General features: G+C 41.5%; 1 protein-coding gene across 3 annotated transcripts in view; it reads right to left on the bottom strand.

Moving 5' to 3' along the window:
* The window catches only part of MLIP (muscular LMNA interacting protein), a 407542-nt gene that overhangs the window by 270562 nt on the left and 110702 nt on the right, over positions 1-26278 (bottom strand). The window contains exon 3 of one of the 3 annotated variants that reach the window (XM_063916721.1): positions 25211-25371. The exons of the other annotated variants lie outside the window; for them this stretch is intronic. Coding sequence (XP_063772791.1) covers positions 25211-25234 — 24 coding nt within the window. The 5' untranslated portion in view covers positions 25235-25371. The remainder of the gene's footprint in view (positions 1-25210; positions 25372-26278) is intronic. 3 annotated transcript variants of the gene reach the window in all.

Here is a 26278-nt window from a genome sequence, read left to right as displayed (position 1 = left end):
TCACACAGCTTATAATTGTGGGGGAGACTGGGGAGCACTACTGCAGTGCCAGTTATAGGTTATAGCAGGAGCCAGGAGTACATAATATATTATATAGTGAGTGACCACCAGACACACAGTGCAGTTTATTTAATATATCCGTTCTCTGCCTGAAAAAAGCGATACACACAGTGACTCAGTCAGTCACATACCATATCTGTGTGCACTGCTCAGGCTCAGGCCAGTGTGCTGCATCATCTATTATCTATATATAATATTATATATATCTGTCTGACTGCTCAGCTCACACAGCTTATAATTGTGGGGGAGACTGGGGAGCACTACTGCAGTGCCAGTTATAGGTTATAGCAGGAGCCAGGAGTACATAATATATTATATAGTGAGTGACCACCAGACACACAGTGCAGTTTATTTAATATATCCGTTCTCTGCCTGAAAAAAGCGATACACACAGTGACTCAGTCAGTCACATACCATATCTGTGTGCACTGCTCAGGCCAGTGTGCTGCATCATCTATTATCTATATATAATATTATATATATCTGTCTGACTGCTCAGCTCACACAGCTTATAATTGTGGGGGAGACTGGGGAGCACTACTGCAGTGCCAGTTATAGGTTATAGCAGGAGCCAGGAGTACATAATATATTATATAGTGAGTGACCACCAGACACACAGTGCAGTTTATTTAATATATCCGTTCTCTGCCTGAAAAAAGCGATACACACAGTGACTCAGTCAGTCACATACCATATCTGTGTGCACTGCTCAGGCTCAGGCCAGTGTGCTGCATCATCTATTATCTATATATAATATTATATATATCTGTCTGACTGCTCAGCTCACACAGCTTATAATTGTGGGGGAGACTGGGGAGCACTACTGCAGTGCCAGTTATAGGTTATAGCAGGAGCCAGGAGTACATAATATATTATATAGTGAGTGACCACCAGACACACAGTGCAGTTTATTTAATATATCCGTTCTCTGCCTGAAAAAAGCGATACACACAGTGACTCAGTCAGTCACATACCATATCTGTGTGCACTGCTCAGGCTCAGGCCAGTGTGCTGCATCATCTTTATATATTATATATCTGTCTGACTGCTCAGCTCACACAGCTTATAATTGTGGGGGAGACTGGGGAGCACTACTGCAGTGCCAGTTATAGGTTATAGCAGGAGCCAGGAGTACATATTATATTAAAATTAAACAGTGCACACTTTTGCTGCAGGAGTGCCACTGCCAGTGTGACTGACCAGTGACCTGACCACACTGACCACCAGTATAGTTAGTAGTATACTTATATTGTGATTGCCTGAAAAAGTTAAACACTCGTCGTGTGACTTCACTTGTGTGTTTTTTTTTTTTTTATTCTATAAAAATAAAACTCATTCTGCTGACAGACAGTGTCCAGCAGGTCCGTCATTATATAATATATAATATATACCTGTCCGGCTGCAGTAGTGATATATATATATTTTTTATATCATTTATCATCCAGTCGCAGCAGACACAGTACGGTAGTTCACGGCTGTGGCTACCTCTGTGTCTCTGCACTCGGCAGGCAGTCCGTCCATAATTGTAATACCACCTAACCGTGGATTTTTTTCATTCTTCTTTATACATACATAGTTACATAGACATCTTCTCTTTATCAACCAGTCTATATTAGCTGCAGACACAGTACAGTACGGTAGTTCACGGCTGTGGCTACCTCTGTGTCTGCACTCGGCAGGCAGTCCGTCCATAATTGTATACCACCTAACCGTGGATTTTTTTCAGTCTTCTTTATACATACATAGTTACATAGACATCTTCTCTTTATCAACCAGTCTATATTAGCTGCAGACACAGTACAGTACGGTAGTTCACGGCTGTGGCTACCTCTGTGTCTGCAGTCGGCAGGCAGTCCATAATTGTATACTAGTATCCATCTCCATTGTTTACCTGAGGTGCCTTTTAGTTGTGCCTATTAAAATATGGAGAACAAAAATGTTGAGGTTCCAAAATTAGGGAAAGATCAAGATCCACTTCCACCTCGTGCTGAAGCTGCTGCCACTAGTCATGGCCGAGACGATGAAATGCCAGCAACGTCGTCTGCCAAGGCCGATGCCCAATGTCATAGTACAGAGCATGTCAAATCCAAAACACCAAATATCAGAAAAAAAAGGACTCCAAAACCTAAAATAAAATTGTCGGAGGAGAAGCGTAAACTTGCCAATATGCCATTTACCACACGGAGTGGCAAGGAACGGCTGAGGCCCTGGCCTATGTTCATGGCTAGTGGTTCAGCTTCACATGAGGATGGAAGCACTCAGCCTCTCGCTAGAAAAATGAAAAGACTCAAGCTGGCAAAAGCAGCACAGCAAAGAACTGTGCATTCTTCGAAATCCCAAATCCACAAGGAGAGTCCAATTGTGTCGGTTGCGATGCCTGACCTTCCCAACACTGGACGTGAAGAGCATGCGCCTTCCACCATTTGCACGCCCCCTGCAAGTGCTGGAAGGAGCACCCGCAGTCCAGTTCCTGATAGTCAGATTGAAGATGTCAGTGTTGAAGTACACCAGGATGAGGAGGATATGGGTGTTGCTGGCGCTGGGGAGGAAATTGACCAGGAGGATTCTGATGGTGAGGTGGTTTGTTTAAGTCAGGCACCCGGGGAGACACCTGTTGTCCGTGGGAGGAATATGGCCGTTGACATGCCAGGTGAAAATACCAAAAAAATCAGCTCTTTGGTGTGGAGGTATTTCACCAGAAATGCGGACAACAGGTGTCAAGCCGTGTGTTCCCTTTGTCAAGCTGTAATAAGTAGGGGTAAGGACGTTAACCACCTCGGAACATCCTCCCTTATACGTCACCTGCAGCGCATTCATAATAAGTCAGTGACAAGTTCAAAAACTTTGGGTGACAGCGGAAGCAGTCCACTGACCAGTAAATCCCTTCCTCTTGTAACCAAGCTCACGCAAACCACCCCACCAACTCCCTCAGTGTCAATTTCCTCCTTCCCCAGGAATGCCAATAGTCCTGCAGGCCATGTCACTGGCAATTCTGACGAGTCCTCTCCTGCCTGGGATTCCTCCGATGCATCCTTGCGTGTAACGCCTACTGCTGCTGGCGCTGCTGTTGTTGCCGCTGGGAGTCGATGGTCATCCCAGAGGGGAAGTCGTAAGGCCACTTGTACTACTTCCAGTAAGCAATTGACTGTTCAACAGTCCTTTGCGAGGAAGATGAAATATCACAGCAGTCATCCTACTGCAAAGCGGATAACTGAGGCCTTGGCATCCTGGGTGGTGAGAAACGTGGTTCCGGTATCCATCATTACTGCAGAGCCAACTAGAGACTTGTTGGAGGTACTGTGTCCCCGGTACCAAATACCATCTAGGTTCCATTTCTCTAGGCAGGCGATACCGAAAATGTACACAGACCTCAGAAAAAGAGTCACCAGTGTCCTAAAAAATGCAGCTGTACCCAATGTCCACTTAACCACGGACATGTGGACAAGTGGAGCAGGGCAGGGTCAGGACTATATGACTGTGACAGCCCACTGGGTAGATGTATGGACTCCCGCCGCAAGAACAGCAGCGGCGGCACCAGTAGCAGCATCTCGCAAACGCCAACTCTTTCCTAGGCAGGCTACGCTTTGTATCACCGGTTTCCAGAATACGCACACAGCTGAAAACCTCTTACGGCAACTGAGGAAGATCATCGCGGAATGGCTTACCCCAATTGGACTCTCCTGTGGATTTGTGGCATCGGACAACGCCAGCAATATTGTGTGTGCATTAAATATGGGCAAATTCCAGCACGTCCCATGTTTTGCACATACCTTGAATTTGGTGGTGCAGAATTTTTTAAAAAACGACAGGGGCGTGCAAGAGATGCTGTCGGTGGCCAGAAGAATTGCGGGACACTTTCGGCGTACAGGCACCACGTACAGAAGACTGGAGCACCACCAAAAACTACTGAACCTGCCCTGCCATCATCTGAAGCAAGAAGTGGTAACGAGGTGGAATTCAACCCTCTATATGCTTCAGAGGTTGGAGGAGCAGCAAAAGGCCATTCAAGCCTATACAATTGAGCACGATATAGGAGGTGGAATGCACCTGTCTCAAGTGCAGTGGAGAATGATTTCAACGTTGTGCAAGGTTCTGATGCCCTTTGAACTTGCCACACGTGAAGTCAGTTCAGACACTGCCAGCCTGAGTCAGGTCATTCCCCTCATCAGGCTTTTGCAGAAGAAGCTGGAGGCATTGAAGAAGGAGCTAAAAGGGAGCGATTCCGCTAGGCATGTGGGACTTGTGGATGCAGCCCTTAATTCGCTTAACAAGGATTCACGGGTGGTCAATCTGTTGAAATCAGAGCACTACATTTTGGCCACCGTGCTCGATCCTAGATTTAAAGCCTACCTTGGATCTCTCTTTCCGGCAGACACAAGTCTGCTGGGGTTGAAAGACCTGCTGGTGACAAAATTGTCAAGTCAAGCGGAACGCGACCTGTCAACATCTCCTCCTTCACATTCTCCCGCAACTGGGGGTGCGAGGAAAAGGCTCAGAATTCCGAGCCCACCCGCTGGCGGTGATGCAGGGCAGTCTGGAGCGACTGCTGATGCTGACATCTGGTCTGGACTGAAGGACCTGACAACGATTACGGACATGTCGTCTACTGTCACTGCATATGATTCTCTCAACATTGATAGAATGGTGGAGGATTATATGAGTGACCGCATCCAAGTAGGCACGTCACACAGTCCGTACTTATACTGGCAGGAAAAAGAGGCAATTTGGAGGCCCTTGCACAAACTGGCTTTATTCTACCTAAGTTGCCCTCCCACAAGTGTGTACTCCGAAAGAGTGTTTAGTGCCGCCGCTCACCTTGTCAGCAATCGGCGTACGAGGTTACATCCAGAAAATGTGGAGAAGATGATGTTCATTAAAATGAATTATAATCAATTCCTCCGCGGAGACATTGACCAGCAGCAATTGCCTCCACAAAGTACACAGGGAGCTGAGATGGTGGATTCCAGTGGGGACGAATTGATAATCTGTGAGGAGGGGGATGTACACGGTGATATATCGGAGGGTGAAGATGAGGTGGACATCTTGCCTCTGTAGAGCCAGTTTGTGCAAGGAGAGATTAATTGCTTCTTTTTTGGGGGGGGTCCAAACCAACCCGTCATATCAGTCACAGTCGTGTGGCAGACCCTGTCACTGAAATGATGGGTTGGTTAAAGTGTGCATGTCCTGTTTTGTTTATACAACATAAGGGTGGGTGGGAGGGCCCAAGGACAATTCCATCTTGCACCTCTTTTTTCTTTTCTTTTTCTTTGCATCATGTGCTGATTGGGGAGGGTTTTTTGGAAGGGACATCCTGCGTGACACTGCAGTGCCACTCCTAGATGGGCCCGGTGTTTGTGTCGGCCACTAGGGTCGCTAATCTTACTCACACAGTCAGCTACCTCATTGCGCCTCTTTTTTTCTTTGCGTCATGTGCTGTTTGGGGAGGGTTTTTTGGAAGGGACATCCTGCGTGACACTGCAGTGCCACTCCTAGATGGGCCCGGTGTTTGTGTCGGCCACTAGGGTCGCTAATCTTACTCACACAGCTACCTCATTGCGCCTCTTTTTTTCTTTGCGTCATGTGCTGTTTGGGGAGGGTTTTTTGGAAGGGCCATCCTGCGTGACACTGCAGTGCCACTCCTAGATGGGCCCGGTGTTTGTGTCTGCCACTAGGGTCGCTAATCTTACTCACACAGCTACCTCATTGCGCCTCTTTTTTTCTTTGCGTCATGTGCTGTTTGGGGAGGGTTTTTTGGAAGGGACATCCTGCGTGACACTGCAGTGCCACTCCTAGATGGGCCCGGTGTTTGTGTCGGCCACTAGGGTCGCTTATCTTACTCACACAGCGACCTCGGTGCAAATTTTAGGACTAAAAATAATATTGTGAGGTGTAAGGTATTCAGAATAGACTGAAAATGAGTGGAAATTATGGTTTTTGAGGTTAATAATACTTTGGGATCAAAATGACCCCCAAATTCTATGATTTAAGCTGTTTTTTAGTGTTTTTTGAAAAAAACACCCGAATCCAAAACACACCCGAATCCGACAAAAAAAATTCGGTGAGGTTTTGCCAAAACGCGTTCGAACCCAAAACACGGCCGCGGAACCGAACCCAAAACCAAAACACAAAACCCGAAAAATTTCAGGCGCTCATCTCTAATTTGTAGCACACTGAGCACAGATATGGAGCTTTTCAGGCAGAGAACGTACCCACGTCCTCTCCGTTCAATCTCCAAGGCACGAGTGAAAATGGCGGTGAACCGTGGCTCTTTATATAGAATAAGAATCTCGCGAGAATATGACAGCGGGATGATGACATTCGGCCGCGTTCGGGTTAACCGAGCAAGGCGGGAAGATCCGAGGCTGCCTCGGACCCATGTAAAATAGGTGAAGTTCGGGGGATTCAGATCTCGACGAACCGAACCCGCTCATCTCTAATTATTATATATTGTTAATCAATTGGGGCATTGCTATATATATATATATATATATATATATATATATATATTTATTATACTGGGGGCATTACTATTTATTTATATTATACTGGAGGCATTCCTATATATTTTTAGCCTTGCGTCCAGAGTGCAAAGAAAAGGGACTGTGTCATGTGACTGCGCCACTGGTGTCATGTAGCCACTTCCACTAGTGGCATGTGGCTATACCCCCTCACAACACATGACTCCGGCCATTTTTCTGTACTCGGTACCACTAAGAAAATATTTCTACCTATGCCTACTGTGTGCCTTATATTCTGTAATGCTTACAGTGTAGTGCTCTGCCGCATACTGTAGTTTTGTAAGTGCTTATGGGTTGCTTATGGAGGCAACAACTACATAGAAAGCCACAAAGCTTTTCCTTAAGATGTGCCTGACGCACATATCACTGCTACCCGAACTATTTGTGTAACCCCATGTGCGTTGGAAATGGGTTGTGGTGTGCGAGCACAGGGTTCCTCAAAGCCCAGCTATGGCAGTATTTGGAATCACAGGTACTGTATTTGTACCCAAATCCACAGTATATTTAGGCTCTAAATAACATCATCATAGTTTTAGTGATCCAGTGGAACATTACTGTTAATAAAATATTTCATGCTAATTAAAATAAATTGAATTTTTGATTAATTATCAGCATAAGGAAAATTTTGAATCTTGATCTGCTTTTTCCTTGTTTGCCTTGTAATTATGTTAGAACACCTGATAATTCTGTGGGAATGGATTTAACTTCATAGATAAAGTTTTGGCTTAACAACCTCGTTTAGATTTTTTTTTTAAATGTAGATTAAAAAATAGATCTGTATCCAATATCAAATGATCTTGTAATTATGAAATTAGAAATGAATATCCCTATTTGAATTTCTTTTATGTATTCCTTTAAGGAATCTGCCTCAGTGATTATAGTGATACCTTTTTGGCTAAATAAATCTTTTAAGAATGCTTACAGTAAATTGCTTTATCAAACATGCAGGAAATTTAATATCCTCCAATTTCTGGCATAATTCCGGTGGTTTTGCAAATAACCAGATGTAATAGAATGTGAAAGGCCTCAAATTGACAAGAAAACATACCAGAATGACTAATATCAGTTGTGAGCAAGATTGCATGCCCTTATCAATTGACTAACATCAGGACTTTTTATTCTATTCTATTTATCGGCTACTATTAAATTGTTGATTAGATTTTAACTCTGTTATCTTATTTATAGTATATGGCCAATAAGATAACTCTGTTATCTTATTTATAGTATATGGCCATATATGCTGTATTTGAAAAATTAAATGTATAATTTTTTATTTTGAATTTGACTGGACAGCGCTTCCTATTAAAACTTTGGTTTAAAAAAAAATAATTTCCGTATTAGGAAGCTGCAGCCCAGTCTTAGATATACGTCTGCCAGTGGGAGAAGGATCAGGCACCGAGTATATTTTGTGTTGTGTTTGGTTGTTCTGTATTGCATACTAGGCTGCTAGATCCGCTACCATGTCTAAATTGAAATGTCTAACAGAGAGGTTAGAGAGGAGAGACTTGTATCTGAAAGATAGGTACCCTTCACAAAGTGTAGAAGTTGATAAGGAAAATTTGGAAGATATGCATGGTCTGTTCAACAGATTGGAGAATTTATGTATCAGTGAGACTAATCATTGGTGTGACCAGATCCTGTTACAGAAATATGTGGATCAGGACATAATCCCAAGGGGGTTAAGAATTTTGAAGTCACCCACATTTCAGGATGATAAATTATTTGTTGAGGATTGGAACTGTATTTTAGATACATGCTCAAAAAATTTGATGAAGTTACTCATCAGATATAGAGAAAGGAAAGTGGTGGAATTACCGGGTGAAATAGAGAAAACACAGGAATTATTAAAGGGGTTCTCGGAGGATCCGGCCTTTGACGAAAGGGATCAAAGGGTGAATAGAAAAATAGAGGAATTTGAACATTCCATCATCACACGGAAAAATGGCAAGCTTAGGAGGGATAAGATTGACTATGAAAAAGGAGAGATACATTCCTTTAATAGGTCTAGAAATTATATACAAGGAACCACACAGAGATATAACTCCAGAGACAGGTTTAATAGATTTAGGCAGGGCCCTTCCTCATTAAATAGAAGGAATAGCTATCGAGGGGTAGGTGATAATGGGGTCAGGAGGACCTATAAACAATTTAAAAGTAAGACGAAAGGAGCTGAACCTGTCTCCTCCCTGAGTTTACGAAATAGATATGAAGTGTTCGATACGGTTGATTTGCCCTCAATAAGAAGTAATGTGGATTCTAATAATAAGAAAAAAACTGATTTTTGGGGGGAACGTCACAGATATCAGAACAGACCATCAATAAAAGAACAGGACCAAAGGTGGTCGCAAAAAAGATCAAGAGACCTAGAAGGAGGGGAGCTAGAGGAAAGGGTACAGCCCACAAAAAGTCCAAGACCAAATTAAGAGGAAAGGGCGTGTTTAACCTGTCAACAAAAACACTAGATGAAAATGAATTAAAGCTTTTAGAGAAGGGACTTAATTTTGCACCCACAGCTAAACCAAATCTTTTTACCCTTTTTGTTGATTTAAATAGGTATATAAGGACATTAAGTAGACAGAGATATTTTGCTTTGAAGAAGCTTAAATGTAAGGGGGAAGAAGGAGTACCTATTCTTTTGGATACTCACGACAATATGGCTCTTGAGATTCTAGAAACCCTTGATACTGAGGTACCTACTACTGGTAAATTATATGATATCGGGGGAACTACGGCACCAGGTGGTAATATGAAGTTTAAAAATAGGTCTAACTTCTATCCACTCCAATAAGAGGACCTTACATTGAAAGTTTCTTCAAGGCAACAATGGATCACTTTAGAGTTCTTTGCAGTAAAGAGGAAAGTAATAGAAATATCAGGGATAACCTCACTAAGGAAGAACGGCTGGCAATTAAAAATCTTTGTTCAGATCCGGAGTTGACAATAAAACAGGCAGATAAAGGGGGTGGGGTAGTTCTTCTCAATACATCAGATTATCTGGTCGAGGCAAATCGTCAATTGAATAATCAGGCTTATTATAGGAAGTTAAAAAACAATCCTACGGAGAGTTTTATGAGTGATCTGAAAAGCCTGCTAGATGGGGCAATGGAGGATCGAGCTATTCAGAAGGAGGTTTAACAATTTTTACTTGCTCAATATCCGATAGTTCCTACGTTTTATTATCTTCCTAAGATCCATAAGAGCTTAGATTCCCCTCCCGGAAGACCGATAATATCAGGAGTGGGCTCAATGATGAACAACCTGTCATATTTTGTAGATAGGTATCTGCAGAAGTATGTAAAATCATTAAGATCTTGTATAAAAGATACAACTTATTTTTTAAAATTTATTGAGCAGGTAAAATGGAAACCTACATATTGGCTTATTACATGCTATGTGGAGTCGTTATATTCTAATATTGATTATACATTAGGACTTCAAGCAGTGTAATATTATTTATCACAGGATGACATGAACACTGATGTTCTAAAAATTTTATTTTATCTTCTATTGATTATATATTGAGTCACAATTATTTTTTGTTTAATAATAATTATTACTTACAAACACGGGGTACTGCCATGGGGACCAGGTTCGCCCCGAGCTTCGCCAACCTCTTCATGGGGCGCTTTGAGGAGGAGTATATATGGGCGGAGCTCGGGACGAGCCTGGTCCTATATGGACGGTATATAGATGACCTTTTTATGATTTGGGATGGGGATTTAACTTCTATTAATAAATTTGTAGCTTCACTGAATTGTAACACCTTTGGATTAACCTTTACAAGCATAGCACATCAGTCAGAAATAACGTTTTTGGATATAGCCCTCTCCATAGTAGATAACAAGCTTAATACGAGTACTTACATTAAAGATGTTGATCAGAATAGATATCTCAACTTTAAAAGTGGTCACTATAGTAAATGGAAAACAAATATTCATAAAAGCCAGTTTTTAAGGATTAAAAGGAATTGTTCTTGCCCGGATGTTTTTCAGAAGCAGTCAGAATGCATGTATGAAGCATTCCTTGAACAAGGGTATCCTAGAAAATTATTAGACACTACATTAGCTGAGGTTACTGGTTTGGATAGGAGGTCCCTCCTTGGTGAACAAAGGTCAACATTAAGAATTTATGATGGAAAAAAGAATATCGATAGGAGTGTTAATTTTGTAACACAATATAACTCCAAAGCTTTTGCCATTAAGCAGATTGTAAAGAAGAACTTCCATATTTTAGAATTAGATGAACTTCTGAACAATACTGGTATATTAAATGACAATATTATATTTAGAAAATCTGGAAATTTAAAACAAAAATTAGCCCCAAGTCATTTTAGAATTAAGACTAAAGTAACAGAAGAAAAGAGACCACCAGAGATGTGGCTCTCTAGAAAACCATCTGGCTTCTATCGTTGTGGGAAAATGGGTTGCTTTACATGCAACTGCACAAGTAGGAAAACTGTATCTTTTTCTTCCAATGTATCTGATGAGATATTCTCGATCAAAGATTTTATTAATTGCAGGTCTGATTTTGTGATCTACCTGTTGGTCTGTGGATGCGGACTTCAATATATAGGCCACACCATCAGACCATTGCATATCAGGTTCATGGAGCATAAAAGAAATATTCTAATGAACTCCAGAACCAACTCTCTGTACAGACATTTCTCTGATTGTCAGAAGGGATCTATTAAGAATATAAAAGTTATAGCCATTGAACAGATAAAAATAACAGCGAGAGGTGGAGATAGATATAACCAACTATGTAGATGGGAGGCCTTCTGGATATTTAGCATGAAGACTCTGACACCAGAGGGGCTGAATGATATAATAGAATTTAATAATTTCTGAATATCTACTCCCCATGATATTATAATCTATTATAATTTATTATGCTGTTAATTATTATAATAAACTGCTATAGGTATATGGTGGGACTAGCTGGCAGTCGTATATCTAGATTTTATCTGTGTATTTTATCTGTGTATTATATTGTATTAATATGTTTTAGTAGCTGGAACGCATAAATCCGCAGGTGGAACGCAAGCAGCATGTGACCGGAAGCCGGAAGTAGTCATGTGCTCGTAATAGTGAAAGAATGGTATATCAGTTACTATGACAACGGCTAATTAGAGTTAAGTGGGCCCCAGGTGGTTTGTTGCTGCTTGCTGATTGAGGCAATTAGAGGAGGATAAAAGGACACCTAGCAGGTCAGTAAACATACACGTCTGAGTAAGCCGCCGAGTACCCGGAAGTGGAGAGGCGGAGAAACATGTGACATGATCGGGCTGCAATCGTTGTGAAACTTTGAATCAGTGTTACACACCAGTTGTGTCTTGTGCTGTGGACAAATTGGTAAACTGTGACTCACGCTGCTCAAGGGAGGAAGGAGAGGGAGCGCTCCCCAGTCAGTAAGTCCGTGCTGGATCCGTTTTTCAACAGTTATAAACATTGGTCTCTATATTGCAAAGCCCCCGTAAATTGCTATACACGGGAGGTAGGAGTTAAAATTACCAGTGAATTCTGAGGAACTATCAATTAATTGTACCGGATCCATGTATTAATGGACTGACGTATTAATACGCATGAATGACTAATATCAGTTGTGAGCAAGATTGCATGCCCTGATCAATTGACTAACATCAGGACTTTTTATTCTATTCTATTTATCGGCTACTATTAAATTGTTGATTAGATTTTAACTCTGTTACCATATTTATAGTATATGGCCATATATGCTGTATTTGAAAAAAAAATGTATATTTTTTTATTTTGAATTTGACTGGACAGCGCTTCCTATTAAAACTTTGGTTTAAAAAAAAAAAAATCTGCTTGCTAGAAGGGTTTTTGCAATAAGCCTGTATTAGGAAGCTGCAGCCCAGTCTTAGATATACGTCTGCCAGTGGGAGAAGGATCAGGCGCCGAGTATATTTTGTGTTGTGTTCAGAATGGAACAAGCCTAGATGCAAGTTGGCATTCAAATTTTGTAATGTTAGACATTTGAGTCGATATACAGTATGTACAGTAATAGCCAGGGAGTGTGCATCTCAATATTATTGCACCATAAAAAATCACCAATCAAAAGTGGTCTCTTTGGCTGGTGAGTTTAAATAAAAGAATAAATAAATGAAGACTACCTTCCCAGCGGTTTGATGTAAGTAATACATGGGTAAAAGGGGGTTGCATATAGGTGTTTTACGTCAAAATATTACAATATTCAGTGTGTGTCTGTTTTAGATCTCAGGAAATGCTGGCACTTGTGGTTCTCCAAGTGTAAGCATGTTCTGGAAGTCATTAATATTGTGCATGAAAGACTTGCTGGAATGTGTGCGACAGTAAATATTATTACCCCATACCCACAGTTATTCTAGGGTGGGAAGAGTCTTACTGCTACTGTATCTTCATAGGACTAATTTTTCCTGGTGGAGGGGCAATGTTTTGTAATGTAATGTGCATTTGCTCTCTGTAGGTAATACAGCAGTGTGCCGGCAAGTCAGCGACTGATTGGAAACTTTGGCACAAGGACCCCACACTGTGGGCAGGATATAATGAAGTCCAAGTCCGGCGGCTGTGTGGGATGCCGGCTGAACTCAAACTTTTTTTAACGGGGCAATTATTTACAATACTAAACCATGGGCTTTATTCAGGTCAAATCGCTGATTTGATGCGGCCGCATTCTCCCGTCTCGGGGGCCAGAGCACACTCGCAGGTCCCTTTCTGCATGCTCGGACAATGCGGTTGCACTACAATTCCACAAACACTTTTGTCTGATTGAAAAACGGGACCGCTACACCGTTATGTGTAGCCCTATCCTTATTGTGCGTAGAAGACTGAGATTGGGAATGCCTTCCCTATGGCTTGGCATCCCTGTGCACACACACACACACACACACACACACACACACACCTGTCAAATGGACCTTGAGCCAGACCTGTATTGCAAAATCTTGACATGAGTCCAGAATTGTGTTATATATTAGTAGGAAAAATATCACTAAAAATCAGGGGAAGAGAAAATAAGATGTACATTTGCAGTAATTAGGGGTGTAAAGAGAAAATTGAGCTATGATGTAAACTTAAACCTAAAAACAGAGGTGAGAACTACTCATAGTTAGTGATACAAAATGGTAAAAAAAAGTTCAAGTATATATATATATATATATATATATATAATAAAAGTATATATATATATATATATATATAAAAGTTCAAGTATACAGTATATAATATCTGACACATTGGTTTTCAATATATATATTGAAAACCAATGTGTCAGATATTATTCTCTTGATGAACTCTAATAAACTCTCCTCATGTCCGTGGTGCTAGGTTTTGGATCTTATTTTGGACATGTTTTTGTCTGGGAGCATGCTTGGCATATCCTGGAACAGCTCTGTGTTTAGTTTTTGATTCCCATTTCATGAACTTATCCAATTACTTCTTGATGCTGCACTAAGAATGTGTTTTTCCATATTTGTACTGGTTGGCATATCATCCATGGTGTGTTTTCATGGAGCAGATGCTTGTGCAGATCTGTTTATCTATGCAGCTTTTGCCAGCAATATTTTGTTATCCTGCTGGAAAAGAAGACCTCAGAAGAGATTTACTAGAGTACAATTTTGTTAAACCTCATCGTTTATAAAACCTTAATATTTTCTAAAGAGTAAAGCTGGAATTCTGAAACCGCCACCTTGATTTCTACAAATGGATAGAGTACAATGAGCGATTTACAAATACGCCATGAAAAAAAGGCAGAATGTTAGATGTGGCTCTGATAGGCGAGACTGCTCAAATCGCACATCATTGGACTATAATGCCTATGAAAAGACATAGAAACCTTTCTGCACCTGAGGCAGTGTTAAAATAACCATTGTTGGTAAAATGGCTGGGTTTGTAGGCTTCCCTGTTCTGCAATGTATGGAGAAAGAGAAAAGGGTCAAAAGGAAGGGTCAAAAGGAAAAGGGTCAAAAGGAAGGGTAAATTTAGGATTCCACAGAATCCAAAAAATGTAGCCCTGGAATCCCTGTAAGATCACAAGTCATTCCAATTTTTAGCTTTAAAATAATAAAACTTATGAATCTTTAACTGCATAAGTCAATGTAATTGCTGGTTTGCACACATTTTATGTGCTTTAACCTTGATTATATAATTTAAATGTGTGTGCTCTCAAATGCTCTTCCAGGGGTGACACCAAAACTCCAGGTCCCACGCAGTGACAGAAAGCGGGTGCTGAAGTGTGACATTATCCTACACCAGGCCTGGCCAACCTGTGGCTCTCCAGATGTTGTGAAACTACACACCCCAGCATGCCCTGACACAGTTTTAGCATTCCCTAATAGCAAAACTGTGGCAAAGCATGATGGGACTTGTAGTTTTACAACAGCTGGAGAGCCACAGGTTGACCAGGCCTGTCCTACACTACTGAGAAGGAGCTGGTAGTGCAGACATTAGTCTCCGGGGGCAATCCAGTATTTCCGGGGTTGCTGGACGTGTCCCTGGAGTGATGTCAGAGGGACTTCCATGAGCCCATGCCCCCAAACTGTGAAGCATTGTCCCTCTTGGTCGCTCCTGGTGTCACCAATCCTAGTGCCGCCACTACTGGATGTCACATACACTTACTGTATTTGTTTCCATAGATCGGAGGCACAATGGAACAAGCAAAGTTAACTTTCTACAATCTCTCAGGATACCCTAATGGATTCCCAAACAATCAGAAAGGAGAAGCATTTCAAAATGTGGATGAATAATGTATTCTTTTTTTAAATAGTTATATCACATACTGTATAAATAATGATATTTCCCAGGGGCAACAATAATCCTGTCAAGATGCATAATATAAAGCCTTAAAGGCACCAAAAGATTGTCAAATGTGTTCAATATAAGAGAGCAAGAATGTATGCATGTATAATCATGTACTCAAGTCTCTGACTGTATGTGAGTAGGTTAAGAGTTATAAACATAACAAATGGATACAGACACATATGAATACAGAGTACTGATTAAGCCCTGAACACAAAATGAACAAGTATAACATAGCAGCTATAAACAGAACAAAGAAATTGTGGCATATATGAGGCTAATCAAATCAGTGAACAAGAATCATAATAAGAATAGTTCTGAACATCCTGCACATTCTGCCAGATACATGAACAGAACAATGCATAAGACTAACAACAGGAATCATAATTTATTTTATCAGACATAGAAATATATAAGTAAAAATTGATCAGCTCCCTCAAACCATGGCCAAAGTATGTATATTTGATCCAAAAAGTTGTATATATACATATATATATATATATATATATATATATATGTGTGTGTGTGTGTGTGTGTATATATATATATATATATATATATATATGTGCACAAATGAGGATGCACTCACCAGACTTTTCCAGAGTGAAAACGATAAACTTTAATCCAGACAGCACATACTCACAAAAAGAAGGTTTGTTCGGATTGGACCTGTTCCTGAATTTTGCACCCCAGCCGCTGTGACTATAAACGACATGTGAGTGCGGCTTTTCTACAATATATATATATATATATATATATATATATATATATATATATATACAGGTTGAGTATCCCTTATCCAAAACGCTTGGGACCATAAGTATTTTGGATATCGGATTTTTCCGTATTTTGGAATAATTGCATACCATAATGATATATTATGGCGATGGGACCCAAGTCTAAGCACAGAATGCATTTATGTTACATATACACCTCATACACACAGCCTGAGGGTCATTTTAGACAATATTTTTAATACCTTTGTGCATTAAACAAAGTGTCTGTACATTCACACAATTCATTTATGTTTTATATACACCTTATACACACAGCCTGAAGGTCATTTAATACAATATTTTTAATAACTTTGTTTATTAAACAAAGTTTGAGTACATTGAGCCACAGAAAACAAAGATTTCACTATGTCACTCTCACTCAAAAAAGTCTATATTTCGGAATATTCCACATTTCGGAATATTTGGATATGGGATACTTAACCTGTATAAATAATGTTCTGTAGGCGGCACTCACGGCTCCAAGAAAAAAAGAGACAGAACGCTGTCTGGTTTGTATCAACGTTTCAATGTTTCTAATTAAACATTTTCATCAGGATAACAAAGTGACAGTGGTAAACTTTTGATCCACAAGATAGACTTTAGATAGAGCTAGGGAGTTGTATACAACTCCCTAGCTCTAAACATGACAACACTACCGGCTTTCTAAGTATATCTAAGCCTGGGTGTTTCCGCTGCTTAGGCTGCACCACTTGCAGCCATATGCAGCCGGGGGATTCATTCCATCACCCATATTCAGGTAAACGGTATAAAATATACCATCGGGTCACATGCACAACCAAATTTGTGGTCTACCTCCTTAGTTGCCCCTGCGGGTTACATTATGTGGGAAAGACTGAATGTATGTTTAAAGAAAGGATGGCTGGACATCGAGCTTCCATCAGAGCAGCGCTGGCTGCTGGTCATAGTGACCAGCCAGTTGCTCGTCATTTCGTTAATGCCCGCCACTCTTTGGCAGTATTGAAACATCGAATTATTGATCATATCCCACCACTGACCTGTGGGGGTAACAGGGGGTTACTTTTAGTTAAAGCTGAAGCCAAGTGGATTTTCCTACTTGACACCTTGTCTCCAAAGGGGTTAAACGAACAAACGGGTTTATCATGCTTCTTGTAGTTGCATTATTCTCCACTCTAGCACCTTAGTATTTAATATTGCTGCTATCCTCTGTATTCTGTCTCTTTTTTCATAAGTTGTAACATGTAATATATCTCTGTTACCATTGCACATCAATAGTTACATTTTTGTAACACTTGTTAATCCCTTGCCACTTGAATGTTTGTGTGTATCCAAGCAGTGTGTGTGGTAGTCTTTCCCTCACTGCTTATTGGCTATGTTAATATGGGAATCTGTTATATAATAAGTGTATGTCAATGGTTATTCGATTTATGAATTATCTTGATACTATGATGCCTGCTTTCTAACAGCGATGCAGATTTTTTATTCACTTATTTATATTTTTGTATTGTGATGTCTGTTCTTCATGTTTATTAATCAATTGTAATCACTGCACAGGTGGGTTCCCTCCGTGATGCCGGGATTCGTCGACCCGTGATGACGTCACTTATCACTGAGCGTGGCGGCCGGACCTCTGGCGCCATGGACGGATGAGGGGTATTTAGGTAAGTTTACCACTGTCACTTTGTTATCCTGATGAAAATGTTTAATTAGAAACATTGAAACGTTGATACAAACCAGACAGCGTTTTGTCTCTTTTTTCTTGGAGCCGTGAGTGCCGCCTACAGAACATTTGTTATATATGGGTGACTGCACGGTCACTAATGGAGGGCACCGGCGTTTCACCAGTCTCTGTACTTTGCATTGAGGAGTGCCACTAACCGACTATTTATATATATAAATATATATATATATATATATATATATATATATATATATAGTACGGATATCTTCAGGGGTGCCTATTGTACATGCAAATTTTGTTGGTAACCGATTGGCTTCAATGCAAATGGTATCTTCATACGACCACTGATCTTGCAAACAATTTATTTAATACATGATTTTAAAACATTAAAACATTAAAAATAGTTTTTCATTCCATACAATACATCAGCAGAATGCTTTCTTTAGTTGAAAGTCTATCTTGGGGATCAAAATTTTTTCATTAACATTGGATCTAGTAACCCGCATATCACCCTCTAGATCCGATGTTAATGAAAAAATTTGGATCTACAAGATAGACTGTCAACTAAAGAAAGCATTCTGCTTTCTCAGGCATAACTCAGCCAGAAAACAAATATACAGTATTAGGCTCAACAAGATGATGAAGGCAGAAATTACAGCAATACCTACAGGATGGGGGAGGCAAGAAGGGGGCGGAAAGAGACATAGTAAGAGTAACATGAGCATACTGGTCAGAAACAGATTAATACACGGAAGCAATGTAGAGAGAGAAAAAAGTGACCTAGAGCTTCCGTATGACAAATAAAATGAAAACACAACTAACCAAAGAACCAACCGGTCCAAGTGAGGGGACAGCTAGAAAGCAATACCCCAGGACACTGAAACATGTGGAGAATAATAGCCCCAAAGTAAATAATGAACATATAAATAAATAACAGAGATACAAGCAGCAGAGGTGACTGAAGAAGTGGTTGTATGCTGTCAATAATAAATGTAAACGTTATCAAAAAATGATTTAAAGCAACCAAAAAAAAACACCTCAGGAGGTATATCCGTTCCAATGCAGGAGAGTCAGCCAGTTTGGAGAACCATCTCGGAAACAGACCTTATGCATATTTGAGGGAGGAGAAGACAGTATGTCATAATCAGTGGCGGGAGGGGGGCAGTTATGTACGCCGAGGCAGAATGTGCACATAAATAAGCCAAAGCATCAGCTGGTGAAGTAAAATCCATATGAGAGGAGCCGTCATAGAGTCAAAGATGAGACGCATATAACAAGCCAAACTTTCGACCCTCAGTAGCTAGTTGTGAGCAAACTGGCAATAAAGCTTTTCGGGCCCTAGTCAGTACCAGTGGGTAGTCCTGAAAGATGAAGAGTTTATGGCCTTTCCAACAGGGTCGTGATGCTGACTAAAATGCCATTTGAATAGAGTAACCCAGGGATGGGGTTTATTGGGGGTAGGAGCGGGCCCACTCGAACCCATTCAATGACAAGATTACAACATTCCTGTTCAATGCCTAGTAAGGAGGGGAGTTCTATGTACAAAATGGGAGAGAGATGTCCCCTTAACAGATTCAGGGAGTCCAACCAGCCTTACATTATTCTCCAAGTCATCGAGCCTGTTCCATATTTGATAGTTATCTGTAGTAAGCCCTATCACTGATTGCTTTATATCATCCACATCATGCAGTATAGCAAAACTTTTAGTGTAGGTCACCCTCTGAGCAAGTTCCTGCAGCTGCTGTATGATATCAGCAACTGCCTGTGAGAGAAGGGGGGGGGGGTCATGGTGCTTTTCGTTGCCTCCGCTGTGTCCCCATATGTAACAGGGGAGTTTGCAGTACACCCTAAGTCACTTTCCTGAGAGCATGGCACTTCTGCAGCTGCTTTCTTGGACGCCATAGAGATAGGGCCAGGGCCAGCCTCCAGCACCTCATTACCCGCAGCCTGGCAACTGGGGAGCGGTCCATCATGGGCGCCGGGACTTCAGAGGTACCAGCGGGGGCTAAGAGAGGCTTAATCAGCCTTGTAACGTTATGTCCGGGGGAGATTAGGAGTCGGCTGCAACACTCTAAAAATTGGAACCGGAAGTTCTGCAGATAGTTCTTAATGACACTGGCTTTATGTTTGGGGTCATTGTTCTGCTGTAGAATAAAATTGGATGCCTCCCTGATGATATCGCATGATGAATAAGTGCCTGCCTGTATTATTGAATCTTGGACTGCACTGCAGCCTCTGGAGCTGCCACTGACTGGTTGTAATTAAAAAGATTTTTGAAAACCACCTACATGTGAAGTTTTGTTTATTTATTTATTTTCTGTGACTTCTCTCCATGTATAATTCACATTGCCAGTTTATAATAGCCCTACTGCTTCCTGGATGGAGTATGTGTAGGCCTAATTGGAAGTAATAATAATAATAATAATAATAATTTTATTTATATAGCGCTCTTTCTCCAATAGGACTCAAGGCGCTTACCAGATACATAGCATAATATAGTACAGAAAATAATGAAGTACAGAAAAGCTTTTCATAAAATACAGAAGCATGTAGATACTAAAGGGACATTATGGAAATGCTTGAGTAAACAGAAAAGTCTTGAGTCTACTTTTGAAGGATTCTATAGTTGGGGCCTCTCGCACTGTGCGGGGAAGTGAGTTCCATAGAGTCGGAGCCGCATGACTAAAAGCTCGACCCCCAGATGAATTACGGTAGATTCTAGGTACTGCTAAAAGTCCTTCATCTACAGATTGCAGTAATCGAGTGGGGCAGTATGGGGTCAGAAGCTGTTTCAGGTACCTTGGGCCCTGGTCATGTAGTGCTTTGAAACTCAGTAAGCCAATCTTGAAGATGATTCGCCATCTTACAGGCAGCCAGTGAAGGGAGTAGAGGATGGGTGTCATGTGGGTAGAATGGGGCTGGTTGGTTAATAGCCTGGCAGCTGTGTTTTGCACCAGCTGTAAGCATTGCAATTCTTTTGCTGGTAGACCAAGGTAGAGGGCATTACAGTAGTCTAAACGAAATGATACAAATGCATGTATGACTTTTGGCATATCATCTGAGGGAATTAAGTGCTTTATTCTGGCTATGTTCCTCAGGTGAAAGAATGAGGATTTGGTTGTGGCTGATATCTGATGTTTAAGTGTCAAGCCACCATCCAGAACAACGCCAAGATTCCGCACACGATCACTGGTCTGTAATTCTGAATCCCCGAGTGTAAGTCCAGTTGGTTGGCTATGCTGCAGTCTTGTCCTTTGATGTTGCGGTCGTATCATAAGGACCTCTGTTTTATCCGGGTTCAGTCGCAGCCAACTGGCGCTCATCCACTCCTGTAGTTCAGCTAGACAGCCATTTAGGGTTGCTATTGGGTTTTCAGTGCCCGGAGAAAAGGACAAGTACAGTTGTGTATCATCTGCATAGCAGTGGTAGACCAGGCCATGGCGCCTGATTATTTCGGCCAATGGGAGCATGTATACTGCAAAAAGCATGGGGGATAGTATAGAGCCTTGTGGGACACCACATGGCAATGGCACTGGTGGTGATGAGTATAATCCAGGTGATACTCTCTGTGACCTGCCTGTGAGAAATGATTTGAACCAGCTTTGGACTGTGCCATCCATACCACAGAAGTGTATCAGTCGCTCAATCAGAAGCCCATGGTCCACGGTATCAAATGCTGCCGAGAGATCCAGAAGGATTAATATTGAACAGTCACCTCTGTCTTTTGCCATCAGAAGATCATTTAACACACACACCAGGGCTGTTTCAGTGCTATGTCTTCTCCTGAATCCTGATTGAAATGGATCGTAAATATCATGGGTTGTCAGGCGGGTTTCCAGTTGATTTTCAACGACTTTCTCAATAACCTTTCCTAAGAAAGGAAGGTTTGATACCGGTCTGTAGTTGGTCATGCAGTCAGGATATAAATTAGGTTTTTTAAGAAGCGGTCTAACAATTGCTTCCTTTAGAGGTCCAGGAAAAATGCCTGTCTGCAAAGAGCATTGAACAATTTTTGTAAAGACAGGACCAATTATATCCATACAACCTATTAGAAGCTTGGTTGAGGCTGGGTCCAGATCACAGGTGGTGGGACGCAAAATCCGAGCAATTTCAGCAGTGTCCTTTACATCCACTGGGTCAAAGCTGGTCCATGAAGGCAGGTAGCTTATATTGGCAGGATTTGTAGTTTGGCACTCCTTTGATGGCACTGTGGAGATTCCAGCCCTGATGGTGGATATTTTATCTGCAAAGAAGTTTGCAAACTCATTGCATCTTGCCTGGGAGAGGGTCTCATCAGTCTGCAGGCATGCTGGCTTGCAAAGCATCTCCACTGTGGGGAAAAGTTGAACTGGCCTATTGTTTGCTGCTGTGATCTCATTTGACAGGAACTGTGCTTTCTTACGAGTGATTGTCGATTGATATTCTTCGTTATGCTTTATTAGTTTTATTTTGTCATCCACTAGGTTAGTCTTCCTCCATCATCTTTCCAGTCTACGCCCCCTTTTCTTGAGCTCACTAACACTGTTGTCGAACCATGGAGCTTGACATTGTGGTTTACGAGGTCTTAAACGCACAGGGGCGATAATATCAATTGCAGCCATAACATCCCTATTATAATAACGGACTAGGGAACAGGGATCTTCACAGGCACCCAGTATAGCAGAGAGATCCAGATTTGCTGCAAGAGCCTGGGGAGTCATACCCCTCCTTGGATGATACCTGGTCAACTCCATGGGCAGAGATCTTATTTGAGGGGTTGCAACTGAGAACCAGAGGGAGTAGTGGTCTGACCAGATGACTGGTTTTATTTTTAGGTCAGTGACTTCTAATCCAATCTGAAAGACAAGGTCGAGAGTGTGACCACTTTTATGTGTGGCAGAGGGAATGACCTGTGTGAAGCCCAGACCATTCATTGTGCACAGGAGGTCTTGGACAAGGCGTGAGAGCTCATCATCCTCCCATGCATTGAAATCCCAGAGGATGAGCCATCTTTGATGTTCCAGAACCAGGCCAGCAACAGTGTCTGCAATTTCTTGTAGAAATATCTCTCCATCTCCAGGTGGCCGGTAAATGAGAAGTACTCTGAAACCTAATCCTGTCGAACTACGGGCAGCAATGCACTCGAATGAGAGAGTAGTTTCAATAGGGTGGACCCTAAGTTTAAGTTCTTTTTTGAAGCAGATAGCCACACCGCCACCCCTGCGGTCCAGTCTTGGGTTGTGAATGACAGAGTAGTTTGTTGGTACTGCAGCCTCCAATATAGGTGCTGCATTTTCATCTAGCCAGGTCTCTGTAATACAGGCTAGATCTGCAGATTCAATAAGGTCAGCAATTGTTGCAGTCTTGTTTCTTATAGATCTGGCATTACAAAGGACTGACCTGATTGGGCATACCAGAGGGCCTTCAGTTTTCTTTATGTTAAGTGCAGGAGCTCTGGGTATGGGGGTCACAAAGTGAGAGTTGACAGTTCTGTCCTTCCAAACACAGGGCCGTCTTTTGGGTATCACTTCTATTTGATTGATCTTTGAGTATGGGGGTGAGCAGGTGGGCAAAGGACTTAGATGATTACCGGGGGAAATACATTTCCGGCCTGCTCGCTTCCCACGAATGCGCCTGTGTTTTCTTTTTAAAATGCCAAGGGATTGGAGAATAGAAGCCTGTGATGGTGTGATAGGAACTGCAGAATGTGGTGGGCGGAGTGAAAGAATGAAGCTGGAGCAATATGTATACATTTGGTCATCAATGACAGATTGCTATAAGTTTGAGCTGCATATGATGATGAGAGAGGGAGAGAAAGCAGTGGGGTTTTTTTTTTTGTTCTTGTATTTTTTTTTTTATTTTTTTTCCTTTTTGTGTTTTGTTTTCCCCCAATTCGGTATGTGATCCAAAATTATAATGGGATTATGAACAAAGTTATTGCTATAACCTATTGGGTATATTTGAAGCAAGTAATAAATAAAATAACTGCTGATTTAGTCAATCATCCTAGGATTGGCAGTCTTTTGGAACGGTGTTAGAAGCCAATTCCTGTGTAGGTGTGAAAAGTCTCAGTGTGAGAGGCCTTTGAAGTAGATTTTTTTGTGGGGGTAGTGATAACATGTCCTGGAAATGGATCCTGATTTTAAACAGTGAGCCTTCAGCAATTCAGAGCCAATATACTGATATTAGTAGATTAATGCAATAAGTCAGTTATTTGTTGCTCAGAGAACAGAGGTGGATGATGTCTAAGTGAGGGGCTGGATGTAGCCAAAGATAGGTTGTAATCCACAGTACCTTATCTGGGTAATGTCCAATGCAGAGTACAGCAGCTGCTAAACTGGAGGATTTCTCAGTGGAGATATGCAGAGGATTCAGTCCAGGATTCAATCCAGTGTGTATCTCAGCGCAGGAATGCAATCCGTTGGTTTTGATGAAATGTCCGCGTAGAGTAGTACAAGTTAAAGGTAAGTCCTTGGATATTTATGATGATTCATAGGTCAGCCAGATTTAGAAATAGCTACAATTATAACAATGTGAGCCATATAAAACATACATGCACAAAGTGATGAATGTTTTTACATACCCACTAGCCATTCACTTGCTTATTTCTCAGCTATCAAACTTGTTATCTAAGGATGGCTGTCTCAGGATATAGACTAAGACAATCTGTTACTTTTGCCTATTTGATTAAATGATATACTGTAATCATAACGCAAAATCCAACAATACATTACAAATGTGTCTATTAATAACAGCTGCCACAAATGGAGCAGGTCCCATCATGCCTCATGGTGGGAAGCAGTTAGTTTCCAGGCTGTCGGGATCCTGGTGGTCAGGATACTGACACTGGAATCCCGACAGCCAAGGGATCCAGATGGTCGGAATCCCAACCTGGGCCCAGAATCCCCACTCGGGGGGTGGTCCACGCCACCCCCCGAGGGGTAATAAATTAGTGTGGCGAGCAAAGCTCGCCAACCGGCCAGGAGCGCGGTGAGCACAGCGAGCCCGCAAGAGAACACGCCGCGCACACCAGAGGGATCCCACCTGTCGGGAATTCAGCATCGGTCTTATGAATGCTGGAATTCCGACCATCGGGATCCCATACTGATCCCTACTGAATCCCTTCTGGTAATCAGCTGCTCCAAAAAGGCTTCTAGAAATCTAGGATATGTCTGTTACAGAACAACATACTCCATGCAAATTAACTTTATTTATTGTTTTCCTAAATTATATGAAATTTTTTTTCACTTTTCAGAGAGAAGAAATGTTGTCACAAAGGTAAAGACGGTAAACACATTTGCTTTTAACAAAACTGGAAATACAGTATGAGAGCATGTGTATATCAACACCTTGGTGCCTTTGAGCATTCCATATCTTCTGCCATGCATCTTACATCTTAAAAAAGCTTCAAGTGAAGTTTACCTGCATGTGGCAGAGCAGCCGCATAAATCATTGTGAATGATGAAAATCACACTGCACCATGGTCCTAAGTCCCAGAACAAGACAAACCAATGTAGGATTATCAAGTGGGGATTTCTTCCAGTAATACTGTACTTGTTTATTTAAATAATGATCCAGAATATCTGAGAGAGAAGGCATGATGTTTATATTGAAGCTTTCACTAAACATAAAGTTTGATCTTCACAAACACAAATGTTTAGAGAGGAAATGTTTAATGATCTGTATCACAAGAGCTATGGAAGGTACTTTTGAGCAAAATGTAAGCAACATATAACAGTTTAACAAGGAGATTGTAATGCTCAATGAGACATACAGTACATGTAGTGCCAGTATGTTTGTGCTATACAATTTACAATACATTTAAAATTGCTTAAAATTGTGGAGGAAACTTTCTACATATTTTATGGGACTTGCCAAAGGTGTACTGTTACTGGGAAACTTTATAGAACACATGAAATAGAAATGTGATTGAAGTCCCAGACTAGTACTGTACACTGAGGCGGATATAGGGGTCTGGCATATCATTATTGTCCGCCACACTCCCCCCCCCGAAAAAAATAAAATAAAAATAGTATAAAATATAATGTAAATTACAGGGTTAAGTAATATAAAATTATACATATATGAGCTCATTTAAGATACCCAACAGGGCACAATAAAATGCAGTGTTGACAGAGAGGGGAAGATGGAGGGGAAGGGAGAGAGGGGTGGGCGGTCAGGGGTTCTTAGATGGGGTGAGGGAGTTGTTGGTGCATCGCAACAGGGGAGATGAGAGGGATTGGAGGTGCCGCGATGGGAAGGGAGGTGCCTCGATGGTAGGGGCATTCGGGGGTTCTGCAATGGTGGGGGGATTGGAGGTGACGCAAGAGGTGAGTAGGGGAGGGTCAGGAGTGCCACAATGGGAGGGGTGTTTGAGGGGGGTCAGGGGTTCCACGTTGGGGGTGACCTAATGAAACAGTTGTTTCCACCCCATATCTTCTTGGACCGCTGCCTCTTTGATGCTCCCCTGTCTGGTCTGACCCCCAGCTG

The sequence above is a fragment of the Pseudophryne corroboree genome, chromosome 4, assembly GCF_028390025.1.
Source record: "Pseudophryne corroboree isolate aPseCor3 chromosome 4, aPseCor3.hap2, whole genome shotgun sequence".
In the NCBI taxonomy this organism is placed as follows: domain Eukaryota; kingdom Metazoa; phylum Chordata; class Amphibia; order Anura; family Myobatrachidae; genus Pseudophryne; species Pseudophryne corroboree.
Note: the sequence above shows the minus strand (reverse complement) of the source record. Positions and strands in the feature narration are given on the sequence as shown.